The sequence below is a fragment of the Beta vulgaris genome, chromosome 1 (genome assembly GCF_026745355.1).
Source record: "Beta vulgaris subsp. vulgaris cultivar EL10 chromosome 1, EL10.2, whole genome shotgun sequence".
NCBI lineage: Eukaryota > Viridiplantae > Streptophyta > Magnoliopsida > Caryophyllales > Amaranthaceae > Beta > Beta vulgaris.
The window spans coordinates 21,573,438-21,593,707 of record NC_079202.1 but is presented as its reverse complement, the minus strand read 5'-3'; the positions used below and the strand labels follow the sequence as shown (position 1 = coordinate 21,593,707).

Sequence of the window (20,270 nt, the reverse complement as noted above, 5' to 3'; positions counted from 1 at the left end):
AGACAATTCATGCTTACCATTGTTTTGGCATGGCATTGCTTGTTTAGCATAGCGAGGAGTCTTTTTATTTATCTTCTTAGTAGTTGTATATTACATATATATACACGTTCTATCAGTAAGAACATCCGGTATGTGTGTTTTAATTGAACCATTCGAGTGCATTGCATTGAATATACAAATTGAGGTTTGGGTGCATCTACTAATAGAGGTTAATGAGAGATCCTCTAGTTTTCGAGCTAACAACAAAGCCTAATCAAGATAAAGATTCAATCTTTATGCCTTATTTCATATAAAGATCGAATCTTTCAACAACTACAAGTGAGATTCGGTTATTTTGAGACTTGTTATTCATTTTACTATCCACATTAACATCAATTGCATTGTAATTCTTTTTTTTAATTGTTGAATGATGTAGGGGTCCTATTATGTTTATGAGTCTAATTCCCTTAAATCATTTGAGCCTTGCTAGTTGTTTTGGTTTACTTAGGAGTCTTCAATTTCTATCTTAGGTTGTTGTGTGATATACTTCTGATAATGACTGATTTGTTAAGTTGTTAGGATTCATAGCTTAGACAAGACTATTCATGCTTATCCTTGTTTAGGCGTGGCTTTGCTTATTTAGCATAGCTAGGACTCTTTGTTATTTATCTTCTTAGAAGTTGTGTAATATATATATATGCACGTTCTATCAGTAATGAAATCCGGTATGTGTGTTTTAATTTAGCGATTCGAGTGTATTGCATTGAATATACAAATTGAGGTTTGTGTGGATCTCCTAATAAAGGTTAATGAGAGATCCTCTAGTTCTCGAGCTAACAACAAAGCCTATTTAATATAAAGATTCAATCTTTATGCCCTATTTCATATAAAGATCGAATCTTTCAATAAGTACAAGTGAGATTCGGGTGTTTTGAGACTTGTTATTTATTTTACTATCCACAACCACATCATTTGCTTTATAATTCTTTTTTTTAGTTGTTGAATTATATAGGGGTCCTATTATGTTTATGAGTCTAATTCCCTTAAATCATTTAAGTCTTGCTAGTTGTTATGGTTTACTTAGGAGTCTTCAATTTCTATCTTAGATTGTCGTGTGATATAGTTCTCATAAAGGCTGATTTGTTAAGTTGTTAGGAATCCTAGCTTAGATAAGACAATTCATGCTTACCTTTGTTTTGGCATGGCATTGCTTGCTTAGCATAGCGAGGAGTCTTTGTTATTTATCTTCTTAGTAGTTGTATATTACATATATATACACGTTCTCTCAGTAAGAACATCGGTATGTGTGTTTTAATTGAACCATTCGAGTGCATTGCATTGAATATACAAATTGAGGTTTGGGTGCATCTACTAATAGAGGTTAATGAGAGATCCTCTAGTTCTCGAGCTAACAACAAAGCCTTTTCAAGATAAAGATTCAATCTTTATGCCATATTTCATATAAAGAACGAACATTTAAACAAGTACATGTGAGATTCGGGTGTTTTGAGACTTGTATTTGATTATACTATCCACATACACATCATTTGCTTTATAATTCTCTTTTTTTTAGTTGTTGAATGATATAGGGGTCCTATTGTGTTTATGAGTATAATTCCCTGAAATCATTTGAGTCGTGCTAGTTGTTTTGGTTTACTTAGGAGTCTTCAATTTCTATCTTAGGTTGTCGTGTGTATAGTTCTCATAAAGGCTGATTTGGTAAGTTGTTAAGAGTCCTAGCTTAGACAAGACTATTCATGCTTATCTTTGTTTAGGCGTGGCTTTGCTTGTTTAGTATAGCTTGAAGTCTTTGTTATTTATCTTCTTAGTAGTGGTGTAATATATATATACATGTTCTATCAGTAATAAAATCCGGTATATGTGTTTTAATTTAACAATTCAAGTGCATTACATTGAATATACAAATTGAGGTTTGTGTGCATCTCCTTATAGAGGTTAATGAGAGGTTCTCTAGTTCTCGAGCTAACAACAAAGCCTATTTAATATAAAGATTCAATCTTTATGCCCTATTTCATATAAAGATCGAATCATTCAACAAGTACAAGTGAGATTCGGGTGTTTTGAGACTTGTTATTTATTTTACTATCCACAAACATATCATTTGCTTTATAATTGTTTTTTTTCAGTTGTTGAATGATATAGGGGTCCTATTATGTTTATGAGTCTAAATCCCTTAAATTATTTGAGTCTTGCTAGTTATTATGGTTTACTTAGGAGTCTTCAATTTCTATCATGTATTGTTGTGTGATATAGTTCTCATAACGGCTAATTTGTTAAGTTGTTAGGAGTCCTAGCTTAGATAAGACTATTCATGCTTATCTTTGTTTCGGCGTGGCTCTGCTTGTTTAGCATAGCAGGAGTCTTTGTTATATATCTTTTAGTAGTTGTGTACTATATATATCCACGTTTTATCTGTAATAAAATCCAGTATGTGTGTTTTAATTTAACAATTCGAGTGCATTGCATTGAATATACAAATTGAGGTTTGTGTGCATCTCCTTATAGAGGTTAATGAGAGATACTCTAGTTCTCGAGCTAAGAACAAAGCCTATTCAAGATGAAGATTCAATCTTTAAGCCCTATTTCATATACAAATCGAATCTTTCAACAAGTATAAGTGAGAGTCAGGTGTTTTGAGACTTGTTATTTATTTAACTATCCACATACACATCATTTGCTTTATAATTCTTTTTTTTTTGTTGTTAAATGATATAGGGGTCCTATTATATTTACGAGTCTAATTCCCTTAAATCATTTGTGTGTTGCTAGATGTTTTGGTTTACTTAGGAGTCTTCAATTTCAATCTTAGATTGTCGTGTGATATAGTTCTAACAAAGGTTGATTTGTTAAGTTGTTAGGAGTCCTAGCTTAGATGAGATTATTCATGATTATCTTTCTTTAGGCATGGCTTAGCTTGTTTAGCATACCTAGGAGTCTTTGTTATTTTTTCTTCTTTGGACTGGTGCAATATATATATGCACGTTCTATAAGTAATAAAAATCCGGTATGTGTGTTTTAATTTAACAATTCGAGTGCATTGCATTGAATATACAAATTGAGGTTTGTGTGCATCTCCTAATAGAGGTTAATGAGAGATCCTATAGTTCTCGAGCTAATAACAAAGCCTATTCAAGATAAAGATTCAATCTTTATCCTCGGTTTCATATAAAGATCGAATCTTTCAACAGTTACAAGTGAGATTCGGTTGTTTTGAGACTTGTTATTGATTTTACTATCCACATACACATCATTTGCTTTCTAATTCTTTTTTTTTGTTGTTGAATGATATTGGGGTCCTATTATGTTTATGAGTCTAATTCCCTTAAATCATTTGAGTCTTGCTAGTTGTTTTGGTTTACTTAGGAGTCTTCAATTTCTATCTTAGATTGTCATGTGATATAGTTCTCATAATGGCTGATTTGTTAAGTTGTTAGGAGTCCTAGCCTACATATGACTATTCATGCGTATCTTTGTTTAGGCGTGGCTTTGCTTGTTTAGCATACCTAGGAATAATTTTTTTTATCTTCTTAGTAGATGTGTAATATATATATGCACGTTCTATAAGTAATAAAATCCGGTATGTGTATTTTAATTTAACAATTCAAGTGCATTGCATTGAATATACAAATTGAGTATTGTGTGCATCTCCTTATAGAGGTTAATGAGAGATTCTCTAGTTCTTGAGCTAACAACAAAGCCTATTTAAGAAAAAGATTCTATCTTTATGCCCTATTTCATATAAAGATCGAGTCATTCAACAAGTACAAGTGAGATTCAGGTGTTTTGAGACTTGTTAGTTATTTTACTATCCACAAACACATCATTTGCTTTATAATTGTTTTTTTCAGTTGTTGAATGATATAGGGGTCCTATTATGTTTATGTGTCTAATTCCCTTAAATTATTTGAGTCTTGCTAGTTATTATGGTTTACTTAGGAGTCTTCAATTTCTATCTTAGATTGTTGTGTGATATAGTATTCATAACGACTAATTTGTTAAGTTGTTAGGAGTCCTAGCTTAGATAAGACTATTCATGCTTATCTTTGTTTCGGCGTGGCTCTGCTTGTTTAGCATAACAAGGAGTCTTTGTTTTATATCTTCCTAGTAGTTGTGTACTATATATATCCACGTTTTATCTGTAATAAAATACAGTATGTGTGTTTTAATTTAACAATTCGAGTGCATTGAATTGAATATACAAATTGAGGTTTGTGTGCATCTCCTTATAGAGGTTAATGAGAGATCCTCTAGTTCTCGAGCTAAGAACAAAGCCTATTCAAGATGAAGATTCAATCTTTAAGCCCTGTTTCATATACAGATCGAATCTTTCAACAAGTATAAGTGAGAGTCAGGTGTTTTGAGACTTGTTATTTATTTAACTATCCACATACACATCATTTGCTTTATAATTCTTTTTTTTAGTTGTTGAATGATATAGGGGTCCTATTATATTTATGAGTCTAATTCCCTTAAATCATTTGAGTGTTGCTAATTGTTTTGGTTTACTTAGGAGTCTTCAATTTCAATCTTAGATTGTCATGTGATATAGTTCTCACAAAGGTTGATTTGTTAAGTTGTTAGGAGTCCTAGCTTAGATAAGATTATTCATGATTATCTTTCTTTAGGCATGGCTTAGCTTGTTGAGCATGCCTAGGAGTCTTTGTTATTTTTTCTTCTTTTGACTGGTGCAATACATATATGCACGTTCTATAAGTAATAAAAATCCGGTACGTGTGTTTTAATTTAACAATTCCAGTGCATTGCATTGAATATACAAATTGAGGTTTGTGTGCATCTCCTAATAGAGGTTAATCAGAGATCCTATAGTTCTCGAGCTAATAACAAAGCCTATTCAAGATAAAAATTCAATCTTTATCCTCGGTTTCATATAAAGATCGAATCTTTCAACAAGTACAAGTCAGATTCGGTTGTTTTTTGAGACTTGTTATTGATTTTACTATCCACAAACACATTGCTTTATAATTCTTTTTTTTAGTTGTTGAATGATATTGGGTCCTATTATGTTTATGAGTCTAATTCCCTTAAATCATTTGAGTCTTGCTAGTTGTTTTTGTTTACTTAGGAGTCTTCAATTTCTATCTTAGGTTGTCGTGTGATATAGTTCTCATAATGGCTGATTTGTTAAGTGGTAAGAGGCTTTTAGTGTGTCGTTAAGGCACTAAGAACCGCTTTCCAAACAATATTTATAGTCCTAACAAGCAATCACTAAGAGAATAGTAAGGGCAAGTCAAGGGTCGATCCACAGGGAAAATGGGATTGATTAGAGTCTATATAGTCTAGACTACCTAATTGAAAGGTATTTGGGGTTTGAAAGATGTTTGGTAACAATTAAGACTATCTAACAGCTCGAACAAGCAAATATCACGAGTTTAATTATCAAATAAAAGACACTAGAGTTAAGGTACAGTATGAATAAAACGGATGATGATTGTTAATGCGATTGCGAAGCAACAGAGACGATTATGCAAGGTTTAGTTTCCTCTAAATTACTTGAGTCCTTCTCGAATGGTCCTCAAGAGTAATCACTCAATCAATCAACTAAATCCTCTCTCGAATGGTCTTTAGTTAATTATTAAGCGATTCGATAAGTTTGGAAAACCCCTAATGAAGGATCCCCTTAATTTCCACCAATATCTTGGTATAGAAATTAGTTGATTCTTGGGGATGATAAAAGAGTTCAAAATCCGGTTTAAGAACGTTTGAAATCAAATTACCAAAGTATAGATGTGATCAATACCTATCCTAAGGTCTCAAAACACCAAGATCAATGCATAATTTTCTCTAAATAATCACAATCACATCAACAACATATTTAAACCCTAATTCATACTTTCACCCTAACCCTAGATTATGAAATTACTCACTAATCATGGAATTAAAGCAATTAAACAATGAATCTATGACTAATATAAGATTAAACATGATTAAGAAATGAATAAACTAATAGAAATCGCAATTATTAAACTCAGAAAATGAAGATCTTAAATAATATGAGAACATAAACAACACCAAGAGAATGAAATAAAAACTAAAACTTTGAATTGAATTGAATAAAAGGTACCTTAATGTAAATCGAATCACAAAACTATGATCTCTAATCTCAATTACCAATGAAAACTCCAGTGTTTTCTCTCTAATACAAAACCCTAGAAAGTTGTGTGAAAGATAGAATAAAGCGTAACTCCCCAACTCCTCTCGAAAAGAGGGTTTAATGATCGATTGTTTTTTTCCGGATCGTGAGGTGCGGGCGCACCAAAAGGAGGTGCGGGCGCACCTTGCTCAGGTGCGGGCGCACCAGACTTCAGGTGCGGGCGCACCTGAGTCTTCTGCCTCAGGGTGGACTCTCTTCGTCAAAAGGTGCGGGCGCACCAGATGAAGGTGCGGGCGCACCAGATGAAGGTGCGGGCGCACCAAATGTAAGGTGCGGGCGCACCAATGTAGTCTGTTTTGTGCTCCAGAATTGGTCGATGGTGCGGGCGCACCAGTGGCTTGTGCGGGCGCACCATCGTGTGCGGGGCATACCAAGCGCACCTCACAGACTACCTTTCAGCCTCTAGCTCAATCCCTTATGCCATGTCTCGCATTTCTCGACCCCGAAGAGGGCAATACCTGCAATAGAAACACGAACAAACATGGTGAAAGCATATGTGCTAGAAATTCGATCGAAATAGATCGAAAATCTAGCAACATGTCACTATGACCAAGTATGATCACGTGAATGAAATAGAAGGGACAAGTGAGGAGAAAGAAGGAAGAAAAGGAGGAAAAGGGAGCTAAAACAAGCCAAAAGGAGGTCATAAAGTGCGTTAGAAACGCACTTATCATTAAGTTGTTAGGAGTCCTAGCTTACATATAACTATTCATGCTTATCTTTGTTTAGGCGTGGCTTTGCTTGTTTAGCATAGCTAGGAATAATTTTTTTTTATCTTCTTAGTAGTTGTGTAATATATATATGCACGTTCTATCAGTAATAAAATCCGGTATGTGTATTTTAATTTAACAATTCGAGTGCATTGCATTGAATATACAAATTGAGGTTTGTGTGCATCTCCTTACAGAGGTTAATGAGAGATTCTCTAGTTCTTGAGCTAACAACAAAGCCTATTTAAGATAAAGATTCTATCTTTATGCCCTATTTCATATAAAGATTGAATCTTTTAACAAGTACAAGTGAGATTCCGGTGTTTTGAGACTTGTTAATTATTTTACTATCCACAAACACATCATTTGCTTTATAATTCTTTTTTTTTTAGTTGTTGAATGATATAGGGGTCCTATTATGTTTGTGAGTCTAATTCCCTTAAACTAGTTGAGTCTTGCTAGTTATTATGGTTCACTAAGGAGTCTTCATTTTCTATCTTAGATTGTTATGTGATATAGTTCTCATAATGGCTAATTTGTTAGGTTGTTAGGAGTCCTAGCTTAGATATGACTATTCATGCTTATCTTTGTTTCGGCGTGGCTCTGCTTGTTTAGCATAGCCAGGAGTCTTTGTTATATATCTTCTTAGTAGTTTTGTACTATATATATGCACGTTCTATCTGTAATAAAATCCAGTATGTGCGTTTTAGTTTAACAATTGGAGTGCATTGCATTGAATATACAAATTGAGGTTTGTGTGCATCTCCTTATAGAGGTTAAAGAGAGATCGTCTAGTTATCGAGCTAACAACAAAGCCTATTCAAGATAAAGATTCAATCTTTAAGCCCTATTTCATATACAAAATCGAATCTTTCAATAAGTATAAGTGAGAGTCGGGTGTTTTGAGACTTATTATTTATTTTACTATCCACATACACATCATTTGCTTTATAATTCTTTTTTTTTAGTTGTTGAATGATATAGGGGTCCTATTATGTTTATGAGCCTTATTCCCTTAAATCATTTGTGTGTTGCTAGATTTTGGTTTAGTTAGGAGTCTTAAATTTCTATCTTAGGTTGTCGTGTGATATAGTTCTCATAATGGCTGATTTGTTAAGTTGTTAGGAGTCCTATCTTAGATAAGACTATTCATGCTTATCTTTGTTTAGGCGTGGCTTTGCTTGTTTAGCATAGCCATGAGTCTTTGTTATATATCTTCTTAGTAGTTGTGTACTATATATATGCACGTTCTATCTGTAATAAAATCCAGTATGTGCGTTTTAGTTTAACAATTGGAGTGCATTGCATTGAATATACAAATTGAGGTTTGTGTGCATCTCCTTATAGAGGTTAATGAGAGATTCTCTAGTTATCGAGCTAACAACAAAGCCTATTCAAGATAAAGATTCAATCTTTAAGCCCTATTTCATATACAAAATCGAATCTTTCAACAAGTATAAGTGAGAGTCGGGTGTTTTGAGACTTGTTATTTATTTTACTATCCACATACACATCATTTGCTTTAAAATTCTTTTTTATTAGTTGTTGAATGATATAGGGGTCCTATTATGTTTATGAGTCTTATTCCTTTAAATCATTTTTGTGTTGCTAGATTTTTTGGTTTACTTAGGAGTCTTCAATTTATATCTTAGATTGTCGTGTGATATAGTTCTCACAAAGGCTGATTTGTTAAGTTGTTAGGAGTCCTAGATTAGATAAGACTATTCATGCTTATCTTTCTTTAGGCATGGCTTAGCTTGTTTAGCATAGCTAGGAGTCTTTGTTATTTTTTCTTCTTTAGACTGGTGCAATATATATATATGCACGTTCTATAAGTAATAAAAATCCGGTATGTGTGTTTTAATTTAACAATTCGAGTGCATTGCATTGAATATACAAATTGAGGATTGTGTGCATCTCCTAAATAGAGGTTAATGAGAGACCCTATAGTTCTCGAGCTAATATATAACAAAGCCTATTCAAGATAAAGATTCAATCTTTATCACAAGTTTCATATAAAGATCGAATCTTTCAACAAGTACAAGTGAGATTCAGTTGTTTTGACACTTGTTATTGTTTTTTCTATCTACAAACACATCATTTGCTTTATAATTCTTTTTTTTTTTAGTTGTTGATTGATATAGGGGTCCTATTATGTTTATGAGTCTAATTCCCTTAAATCATTTGAGTCTTGCTAGTTGTTTTGGTTTACTTATGAGTCTTCAATTTCTATCTTAGATTGTCGTGTGATATAGTTCTCATAATGGCTAATTTGTTAAGTTGTTAGGAGTCCTAGCTTACATATGACTATTCATGCTTATATTTGTTTAGGCGTGGCTTTGCTTATTTAGCATAGCTAGGAATATTTTTTTTTTCTTCTTAGTAGTTGTGTAATATATATATGCACGTTCTATCAGTAATAAAATCCGGTATGTGTGTTTTAATTTAACAATTCGAGTGCATTGCATTGAATATACAAATTGAGGTTTGTGTGCATCTCTTAATAGAGGTTAATGAGAGAATCTCTAGTTCTCAAGCTAACAACAAAACCTATTCAAGATAAAGATCCAATCCTTATGCCCTATTTCATATAAAAATCAAATCTTTCAACAAGTACAAGTGAGATTCGGGTGTTTTGTGACTTATTATTGATTTTACTATCCACAAACACATCATTTGCTTTATAATTCTTTTTTTTTAGCTGTTGAATGATATAGGGGTCCTATTATCTTTATGAGTCTAATTCCCCTTCAATCATTTGAGTGTTGCTAGTTGTTATGGTTTACTTAGGAGTCTTCCATTTCTATCTTAGATTGTCGTGTAATATAGTTCTCATAAAGGCTGATTTATTAAGTTGTTAAGAATCCTAGCTGAGATAAGACTATTCATGCTTATCTTTGTTTCGGCATGGATTTGCTTGTTTAGCATAGCTAGGAGTCTTTTTTATTTATCTTGTTAGTAGTTGTATATTACATATATTTACACATTCTATTAGTAATAAAATTTGGTATGTGTGTTTTAATTGAAGAATTCGAGTGCATTGCATTGAATATACAAATTGAGGTTTGGGTGCATCTCCTAATAGAGGTTAATGAGAGATCCTCTAGTTTTCGAGCAAACAACAAAGCCTATGTGGATAGTAAAATGAATAACAAGTCTCAAAACACCCGAATCTCACTTGTACTTGTTGAAAGATTCAATCTTTATGCCCTATTTCATATAAAGATCGAATCTTTCAACAAGTACAAGTGAGATTCGGTTATTTTGAGACTTGTTATTCATTTTACTATCCACATACACATCATTTGCTTTGTAATTCTTTTTTATTAGTTGTTGAATGATGTAGGGGTCCTATTATGTTTATGAGTATAATTCCCTTAAATCATTAGAGTCTTGCTAGTTGTTTTGGTTTCCTTACGAGTCTTCAATTTCTATCTTAGGTTGTCCTGTGATATAGCTCTTATAATGGCTGATTTGTTAAGTTGTTAGGAGCCATAGCTCAGACAAGACTATTCATGCTTATCCTTGTTTAGGCGTGGCTTTGCTTGTTTAGCATAGCTAGGACTCTTTGTTATTTATCTTCTTAATAGTTGTGTAATATATATATAATTATATATGCACGTTCTATCAGTAATGAAATTCGGTATGTGTGTTTTAATTTAACAATTCAAGTGCATTGTATTGAATATACAAATCGAGGTTTGTGTGCATCTCCTAATAGATGCTATTGAGAGATCCGCTAGTTCTCGAGCTAACAACAAAGCCTTTTCAAGATAAAGATTCAATCTTTATGCCGTATTTCATATAAAGAACAAATATTTAAACAAGTACATATGAGATTCGGGTGTTTTGAGACTTGTATTTTATTATACTATCCACATACACATCATTTGCTTTATAATTCTTTTTTCTTAGTTGTTGAATGATATAGGGGTCCTATTATGTTTATGAGTATAATTCTCTTAAATCATTTGAGTCTTGCTAGTTGTTTTGGTTTACTTAGGAGTCTTCAATTTCTATCTTAGATTGTCGTGTGATATAGTTCTCATAAAGGCTGATTTCGTAAGTTGTTAGAGTCCTAGCTTAGATAAGACTATTCATGCTTATCATTGTTTAGGCGTGGCTTTGCTTGTTTAGCATGGCTAGAAGTCTTTGTTATTTATCTTCTTAGTAGTGGTGTACAATATATATGCACGTTCTATCTGTAATAAAATCCAGTATGTGCGTTTTAGTTTAACAATTGGAGTGCATTGCATTGAATATACAAATTGAGGTTTGTGTGCATCTCCTTATAGAGGTTAATGAGAGATCCTCTAGTTATCGAGCTAACAACAAAGCCTATTCAAGATAAAGATTCAATCTTTAAGCCCTATTTCATATACAAAATTGAATCTTTCATTAAGTATAAGTGAGAGTCGGGTGTTTTGAGACTTGTTATTTATTTTACTATCCACATACACATCATTTGCTTTATAATTCTTTTTTTTAGTTGTTGAATAATATAGGGGTCCTATTATGTTTATGAGTCTTATTCCCTTAAATCATTTGTGTGTTGCTAGATGTTTTGGTTTACTTTGGAGTCTTGAATTTCTATCTTAGATTGTCGTGTGATATAGTTCTCATAATGGCTGATTTGTTATGTTGTTAGGAGTCCTAGCTTACATAAGACTATTCATGCTTACCTTTGTTTAGGCTTGGCTTTGCTTGTTTAGCATAGCTAGAGGTCATTGTTATTTTATTCTTAGTAGTGGTGTAATATATATATGCACGTTTTATCAGTAATAAAATCCGGTATGTGTGTTTTAATTGAACAATTCGAGTGCATTACATTGAATATACAAATTGAGGTTTGTGTGCATCTCCTAATAGAGGTTAATGAGAGATCCTCTAGTTCTCGAGCTAACAACAAAGCCATTTCAAGATAAAGATTCAATCTTTATGCCGTATTACATATAAAGATCGAATATTTAAACAAGTACATCTGAGATACGGGTGTTTTGAGACTTGTATTTTATTTTACTATCCACATACACATCATTTGCTAAATAATTCTTGTTTTTAGTTGTTGAATGATATAGGGGTCTTATTATGTTTATAAGTATACTTCCCTTAAATCATTTGAGTCTTGCTAGTTCTTTTGGTTTACCTAGGAGTCTTCAATTTCTATCTTAGATAGTCGTGTGATATAGTTCTCATAAAGGCTGATTTGGTAAGTTGTTAAGAGTCCTAGCTTAGAATAGACTAGTCATGCTTATCTTTGTTAGGCGTGGCTTTGCCTGTTTAGCAAAGCTAGAAGTCTTTGTTATTTAGCTTCTTAGTAGTTGTGTTTTAATTTAAACATTCGAGTGCATTGCATTGAATATACAAATTGAGGTTTGTGTGCATCTTCTAATAGAGGTTCATGAGAGATCCTGTAGTTCTCAAGCTAACAACAAAGCCTATTCAAGATAAATATTCAATCTTTATGCCCTATTTCATATAAAGATCGAATCTTTCAATAAGTACAACTGAGATTCGGGTGTTTTAAGACTTGTTGATGATTTTACTATCCACAAACACATCATTTACTTTATAATTCTTTTTTTAGTTGGTGAATGATATAGGGGTCCTAATATATTTATGAGTCTAATTCCCTTAAATTATTTGAGTCTTGCTAGTTGTTTTGGTTTACATAGGAGTCTTAAATTTCTATCTTTGATTGTCATGTGATATAGTTCTCGTAAAGGTTGATTTGTTAAGTTTTTACGAGTCTTAGCTTGGATAAGACTATACATGCTTATCTTTGTGTAGGCGTGGCTTTGCTTGGTTATCTATACCTAGGAGTCTTTGTTATTTATCTTCTTAGTCTTTGTATAAGATATATATGCACGTTCAATCAGTAATATGATCTGGTACGTGTGTTTTAATTTAAACATTCGAGTGCATTGCATTCAATATACAAATTGAGGTTTGTGTGCATCTCCTAATAGAGGTTAATGAGAGATCCTCTAGTTCTCAAGCTAACAACAAAGCCTATTCAAGATAAAGATTCAATAGTTATGCCCTATTTCATATAAAAATCGAATCTTTCAACAAGTACAAATGAGATTCGGGTGTTTTGAGTCTTGCTAGTTGTTATGGTTTACTTAGGAGTCTTAAATTTCTATATTAGGTTGTCGTGTGATATACTTCTCATAATGGCTGATTTATTAGGTTGTTAGGAGTGCTAGCTTAGATAAGACTATTCATGTGGATCTTTGTTTCCACATGGCTTTGCTTGTTTAGCATATCTACGAATATTTGTTATTTATCTTTTTAGTAGTTGTGTAGTATATATATATATATATATATATAAATATATATATATATAAATATATATATATGCACATTCTATCAGTAATAAAATTCGGTATGTGTGTTTTAATTTAAGAATTCGAGTGCATTGCATTGAATATACAAATTGAGGTTTGTGTGCATCTCCTAATAGAGGTTAATGAGAGATCCTCTAGTTCTCGAGCTAACAACAAAGCCTATTCAAGATAAAGATTCAATCTTTATGCCATATTTCATATAAAGATCGAATCTTTCAACAAGGACAAGTGAGATTCGGGTGTTTTTAGACTTGTTATTTATTTTCCTATCCACAAACACATCATTTACTTTATAATTCTTTTTTTGGTTGGTGAATGATATAGGGGTCCTAATATATTTATGAGTCTAATTCCCTTAAATTATTTGAGTCTTGCTAGTTGTTTTGGTTTACATAGGAGTCTTAAATTTCTATCTTTGATTGTCGTGTGATATAGTTCTCGTAAACGTTGATTTGTTAAGTTTTTACGAGTCTTAGCTTGGATAAGACTATACATGCTTATCTTTGTGTAGGCGTGGCTTTGCTTGTTTAACTATACCTAGGAGTCTTTGTTATTTATCTTCTTAGTCTTTGTGTAAGATATATATGGACGTTCTATCATTAATAAGATCTGGTACGTGTGTTTTAATTTAAACATTCGAGTGCATTGCATTAAATATACAAATTGAGGTTTGTGTGCATCTACTAATAGAGGTTAATGAGAGATCCTCTAGTTCTCGAGCTAACAACAAAGCCTATTCAATATAAATATTCAATCTTTATGCCCTATTTCATATAAAGATCGAATCTTTCAACAAGTACAAGTGAGATTCGGGTGTTTTAAGACTTGTTATTGATTTTACTATCCACAAACACATCATTTGCTTTATAATTCTTTTTTTGGTTGTTGAATGATATAGGGGTCCTAATATATTTATGAGTCTAATTCCCTTAAATTATTTGAGTCTTGCTAGTTGTTTTGGTTTACATAGGAGTCTTAAATTTCTATCTTTGATTGTCGTGTGATATAGTTCTCGTAAAGGTTGATCTGTTAAGTTTTTACGAGTCTTAGCTTGGATAAGTCTATACTTTCTTATCTTTGTGTAGGCGTGGCTTTGCTTGTTTAGCTATACCAAGGGGTCTTTGTTATTTATCTTCTTCGTCTTTGTGTAAGATATATATGCACGTTCTATCTTTAATAAGATCTGGTACGTGTGTTTTAATTTAAACATTCGAGTGCATTGCATTGAATATACAAATTGAGGTTTGTGTGCATCTTCTAATAGAGGTTAATGAGAGATCCTCTAGTTCTCAAGCTAACAACAAAGCCTATTCAAGATAAATAAATATTCAATCTTTATGCCCTATTTCATATAAAGATCGAATCTTTCAACAAGTACAACTGAGATTCGGGTGTTTTAAGAGTTGTTGATGATTTTACTATCCACAAACACATCATTTACTTTATAATTCTTTTTTTAGTTGGTGAATGATATAGGGGTCCTAATATATTTATGAGTCTAATTCCCTTAAATTATTTGAGTCTTGCTAGTTGTTTTGGTTTACATAGGAGTCTTAAATTTCTATCTTTGATTGTCGTGTGATATAGTTCTCGTAAAGGTTGATTTGTTAAGTTTTTACGAGTCTTAGCTTGGATAAGACTATACATGCTTATCTTTGTGTAGGCGTGGCTTTGCTTGTTTAGTTATACCTAGGAGTCTTGTATGAATAAAAACTAATACCGCAAGTGCACGGTGTACTAAAGTAGTATACGAGCAAATACGGGTCGAACCTACAAGGATATTGTTATTAATTCGTATTACCCACTCAATTATAAGGTTAGACGAGAATGATTAATGAAATTTCAAGAATCTAGAATATTGTAAACTAATATAATGAACTACAACTAAGACCAAGTAGATAAATGTAAAATCTTACTAATATTAGGACGCAAAGCACGCAGCAATGACAACAGCAAAAGCAGTAAACAAATCAAAGTCAAACTAAGACAAAACCATGATACCACTAACTTAAGCAATGAATTTGATTGGTATTATAAATTAATAAAGTTGGAATTGCATAACATTCATTCTCATCTAATACGTTTGGATGCAGAACAGGTAACAAATAAACCAAGTGCAGTAATCTAATCAACGAAGAAAGATAAGTAAAACTGCAAATGCTATATATAATTCAGAAGAAGTATCAAGACATAATACTACTATTATAGAGTTGAAATAAAAGGCAAAGCTATTACAGCAAAACTAAAGAAATTAAACTGAGCAAAAGGAACAAGATTACCAGAATTTGTTTAAGAGAAACTAATTAAAAACAATGCAATCAAACGACACTTCGCCGCCGTTGTCACTCCGCCGGCAAAGAGAAAGCTCGAACAGTTCAAGATAGAAACAGAGAAACTAACTATGCGGCTAAACCTAAAACTCGTGTTTGTGTTGTGCGAAATCTGTCACCTTTCGCCCCCCATTCTCCTTGCTGCTGCTTCTTCTTTTATGGGATTGATTAGCAAGCCCTAATACTCTTTGCTCAGTCTGTTCTGTGGGTCAAGCCCAAAGGTTGTTTATTTTACACAAATAAGGGCTGCTACATTGTACTGCAATTTCGACCCACTACATGATTGATTTAGCTCTTTTCTATCTCACACAAAGTTGTAGGGCTCGAACTCAGCTTTCCATAGCCACTCAAATCGTCTCGTTTCGACTCCGCATGAGTGAGATATGGCCAAAATACGACAATACCTCTGCACATTTCATAAAACACGAATTAAACACATCTTTAGACCTTTAGTATAAATGGGTCATCACTTGATAAATAAAATAGATATAAATACATCTTTTCAGCACTAAAATAATAAACAAGTGACCAAACCCAAACTATTACAAAAGTATAATATTTAGCCAAGATAACTTAACAGACGACACTAAAAACATCATATTAGAGGGTATAAATATACAACAATAAGCACTCATCAAATTCCCCCTCACTTAGCTTTTGGTCGACCTCGAGCAAAATAATGTTATTAAACCAAGTGTATCACATAAAACAAGTCATTAGTAAACTACCCAACCTCAAATAAACTACTCCCTCTGTCTCTTTTTATTTGCTACAAACACTTTATCACAAAGACCAAGGAAAAGGGGGGGGACCACTGTACAGTGGGTGTACAGTGGGTGTGCAGTGGGTGTTTTGAAGAAAAATAATTGTGGTTAATTAAGTTGTGAAAAATCAGATTAGAAGGCAAAAAAAAGAGTTGGCCCACATTTTTTTTAAGGAAGGCGCCAATTATATAGAAAGAGGGATTTCATTTCCCTCCAAAATTTTTATACAACCAATACAACTAAACTATTCTGTTACAATTATACAACCAAAGGGAACAAAAATTTTCCCTCCAAAATTTTAAAGGTAGATTACATAACAGGTATTGAAATTTTACCAAAAAATTCGAACTTAAGGGGGAATTGAATTTTCCCCCTAAAAACATGAAAAAAATCCTAACAAATTCTGGACTATATATACACAACCACTTTTACACTTGCATTTATTATTTTCACCACTTCCATCAACATAACCAAACAGACCAAGCAGCAGCCAGCCACCACCACCATCAAAGACACCAACCAGCAGCTTAAACCACCATAAAAACCACCCAGCAGTAGCCATTTCCTTGGGGGGGGGGTTTGGGTAGATTAACTCTCAGAGCAAAATCATCATAGAGTTTTATACAAGCCATTTCTGATTTCATAGCTTCACTTGAGGAAAGTGTGGAAGCTTTCTCAGCTTGAACATGTCTGGCATCCATAGCTTAGCTATGGCCCCCCTAGACAGTTCTACTGATAACACTTCAACACCATCCCCATCAGCTCTTAATTCACCACCAACTTACCCAACTTTTGATCTGAATGACCCACTGCCAGAACCAGAACCAGAACCAGAACCACAACCATTACCAGACTTACAAGTTCAACCACAACAAGAGGCCTTTGATCTTAACAGAGCACCAGCAACATCAAGTGAAGAAGAAGAAAATAACTTCTCAGCAATGGAACATGGGAATGATGAAGAAGAGTTGGTGGCTGAATGGTTAGATGATGATTCAGATGTACACGTCTCAGAATATGATTGGACAGATAGTGAATCAGAGGAAGAACATGAAGAACATGAAGAACATGAACAACATGAAGAACAGCAACAGCCAGAAATAGTGGTCAACAGCACACATTTTTTAAACAACAACTCAAGATGTCATGTTGCAAACAGGCTACAACAAGTAGCTTACACAAAATTTAATGGCATATTCACTATACCTCAAGGGGCTATCAAAAAAATTGCCATTGAATTGAATACTTCAAGGTGGACAATTGGAAGAAATGGAAGAAGTTAAGACAACAACTTCAAGAAGATGCAAGAATAGATGTGAATCACAGAAAAACAGGGAGGGTAGGAAGAAAAAGAATTCAATTAGATCCTCAAAGGTTAATGGCAATTCCTCTAAGAAAGAGGACTACTATAAGAGCTACAGCAGCATCCCTAGGCATACACAGGTCTACATTGCACAGATTGGTGAAAAGGGGAGCAATCAAAAAACAAACTAATGCCATAAAACCACACCTGACTCCAGCACATAAAATTGCAAGGGTTTTGTGGTGTTTGGGTTCTATCATACCAAACACTATCCAAACAATACCAAAATTCAGCAACATGTATAATTTGGTGCATGTGGATGAGAAATGGTTTTGCATGAGCAAAATTTCTCAAAGGTACTACCTAGCTCCTGGTGAAACAGAGCCATATAGAAGATGCAAAAGCAAGAGGTTCATTGTCAAAGTGATGTTCATAGCTGCACTAGCAAGGCCACACATAGCACTAAGTGGAGAGGTCAGTTTTGATGGGAAGATGCCTATCTTCCCATTCATAGAAGAGGTGGCAGCAAAGAGGTCAAGTTGTAACAGAGATGCTGGGGTGATTGAAACCAAAGCTCAATTAAGCATCACAAAAGATGTCATAAGGGAGAAACTCATAAATCACATACTGCCATCTATAAGGAACAAGTGGCCAGATAATGGATGCAAGCAAATATGGATTGTCCAAGACAATGCAAGGCCACACATAGCAAGTAATGATGAGCAGTTCATGATGGAAGCACAAAAAGATGGTTTTGATATCAGATTAATCAATCAGCCAGCACAGTCACCAGATATGAATGTGTTAGATCTTGGTTTTTTTAATGCAATTCAAACCTTAAAAGATCAAATAGCACCTAGGAGTGTGAAACAGTTGGTGAAGGCAGTGCAAAAGGCATTTGACAACTATGATCCTAAGCTATGCAATCACATTTGGTTAACTCTACAACAAGTGATGAAGGAGACTCTAATAGTTAAGGGCAACAACAATTACCACATACCACATATGGGGAAGAAATCACTTGAGAGGAGGGGTGAGTTACCAACAAGTATTGTCATTAGCCCACAATTAGTAGAAGAGAGCAGAAAATGGGCAGAAGAAGGTCATCTTGAAGATGATCAAGAAGAAGCAAACTATGGGGATGAAGATTCAGATGATGGTTTTGGGATAATATAAAGCAAAAACAGCAAGCAATGGGCATTTGAAGGCCAATTTTTTTGGGCATTAGAGTGCAAGAACATTTTGTAAGTAAAATACAACATATATAGGTTGTTAAACATTTTGTATATGTAGTTAAAAACATTTTGTACTAAATCTTACATTTATAATATGTAAACATGTTGGGTTATGTTAAGTTAAAAAAATAAAACACTTGATATATCATCCATAAAAAAACAGTTAGTAAAAATAAAAGTTCAAGTTTAGTTAGGTTTACAAAAACTGTAGTGCAAAAAACAGTTAGTAAAAAAAAAAGTTCATGTGAGGTTAACAACAAAAAACAGGGTATCATTGTATCAAACAAATGATCGAGAAAAAAAGAAAATCAAATTGAACATTGTTTCACAAAAACTTCAATTAGATTTCATTTTTTTCTCGATCATATTTAAGACAAAATGATAATGAAGGCCAATTTCAATAAAACACAGATCAAGGCATGATTTAAGTTCCTCTCAGGGAGTCCCCACTCATCCATATTACTCAACACATGCTATTAAAACAGAGGAAAAGTTGAAAAGAAGAGCACAAAAAATTGGTGGCAACATGAGTATACTGGTCTTAAAAGGCATAATGTCCTTAGTATAAATCATCTGACCTCATTCATCATTGAGGAACATAGTGCACCTCTCATGTAAACTTTGTATATGTCATTAAAACAAATTGGACAGCCAAACAAAAACCAAAATATAACACAAATGCCTCATCAATTCTTTATACTACAATTCTATTCATTTTACCACTGATTAAATGCAAAATGGAGTAACTATTTGGATGTAACATCCTATTTCATCATAGAGGATCACACCAACACACACACAAATAAAGGCAAATGAACATATATATAACAAAATATCATATAAACAGAACAATCAAGGGTCAAATGCACAAGTTTTAACAAATCAAGGCAAAATATCATATAACAGAACAATTATGGCTTCAATGAACAGTTTTAACAAATCAAGGCAAATATCATATAACAGAACAATTAGGTTAAATGACAGTTTTAACAAATCAAGGCAAATATCATATAAACAGAACAATTCAAGGTTAAATGAACATGTTTTAACAAATCAAGGCAAATATCATATAAACAGAACAATTAAGGTTAAATGAACATGTTTTAACAAATCAAGGCAAAATATCATATAAACAGAACAATTCAAGGATAAATGAACATGTTTTAACAAATCAAGGCTAAATATCATATAAACAGAACAATTCAAGGTAAATGAACATGTTTTAACAAATCAAGGCAAAATATCATATAAACAGAACAATCAAGGATAAAATGAACATGTTTTAACAAATCAAGGCAAATATCATATAAACAGAACAATTCAAGGATAAAATGAACATGTTTTAACAAATCAAGGCTAAATATCATATAAACAGAACAATTCAAGGTAAATGAACATGTTTTAAC

The 20,270-nt window shown here is 33.0% G+C and overlaps 1 protein-coding gene across 1 annotated transcript; it reads left to right on the top strand.

Moving 5' to 3' along the window:
* The first annotated feature begins 17,704 nt into the window (after positions 1-17,704).
* On the top strand, positions 17,705-18,805 carry LOC130589803 (uncharacterized). The gene has a single exon (XM_057391390.1). It carries the CDS (start codon positions 17,705-17,707, stop codon positions 18,803-18,805), a length of 1,101 nt encoding a protein of 366 aa, XP_057247373.1.
* Positions 18,806-20,270: the final 1,465 nt, after the last annotated feature.

Excerpts from the sequence above, each read along its gene's own strand:
- LOC130589803 (XM_057391390.1), top strand. The coding sequence starts at position 17,705 with ATGGCAATTCCTCTAAGAAAGAGGACTACTATAAGAGCTACAGCAGCA.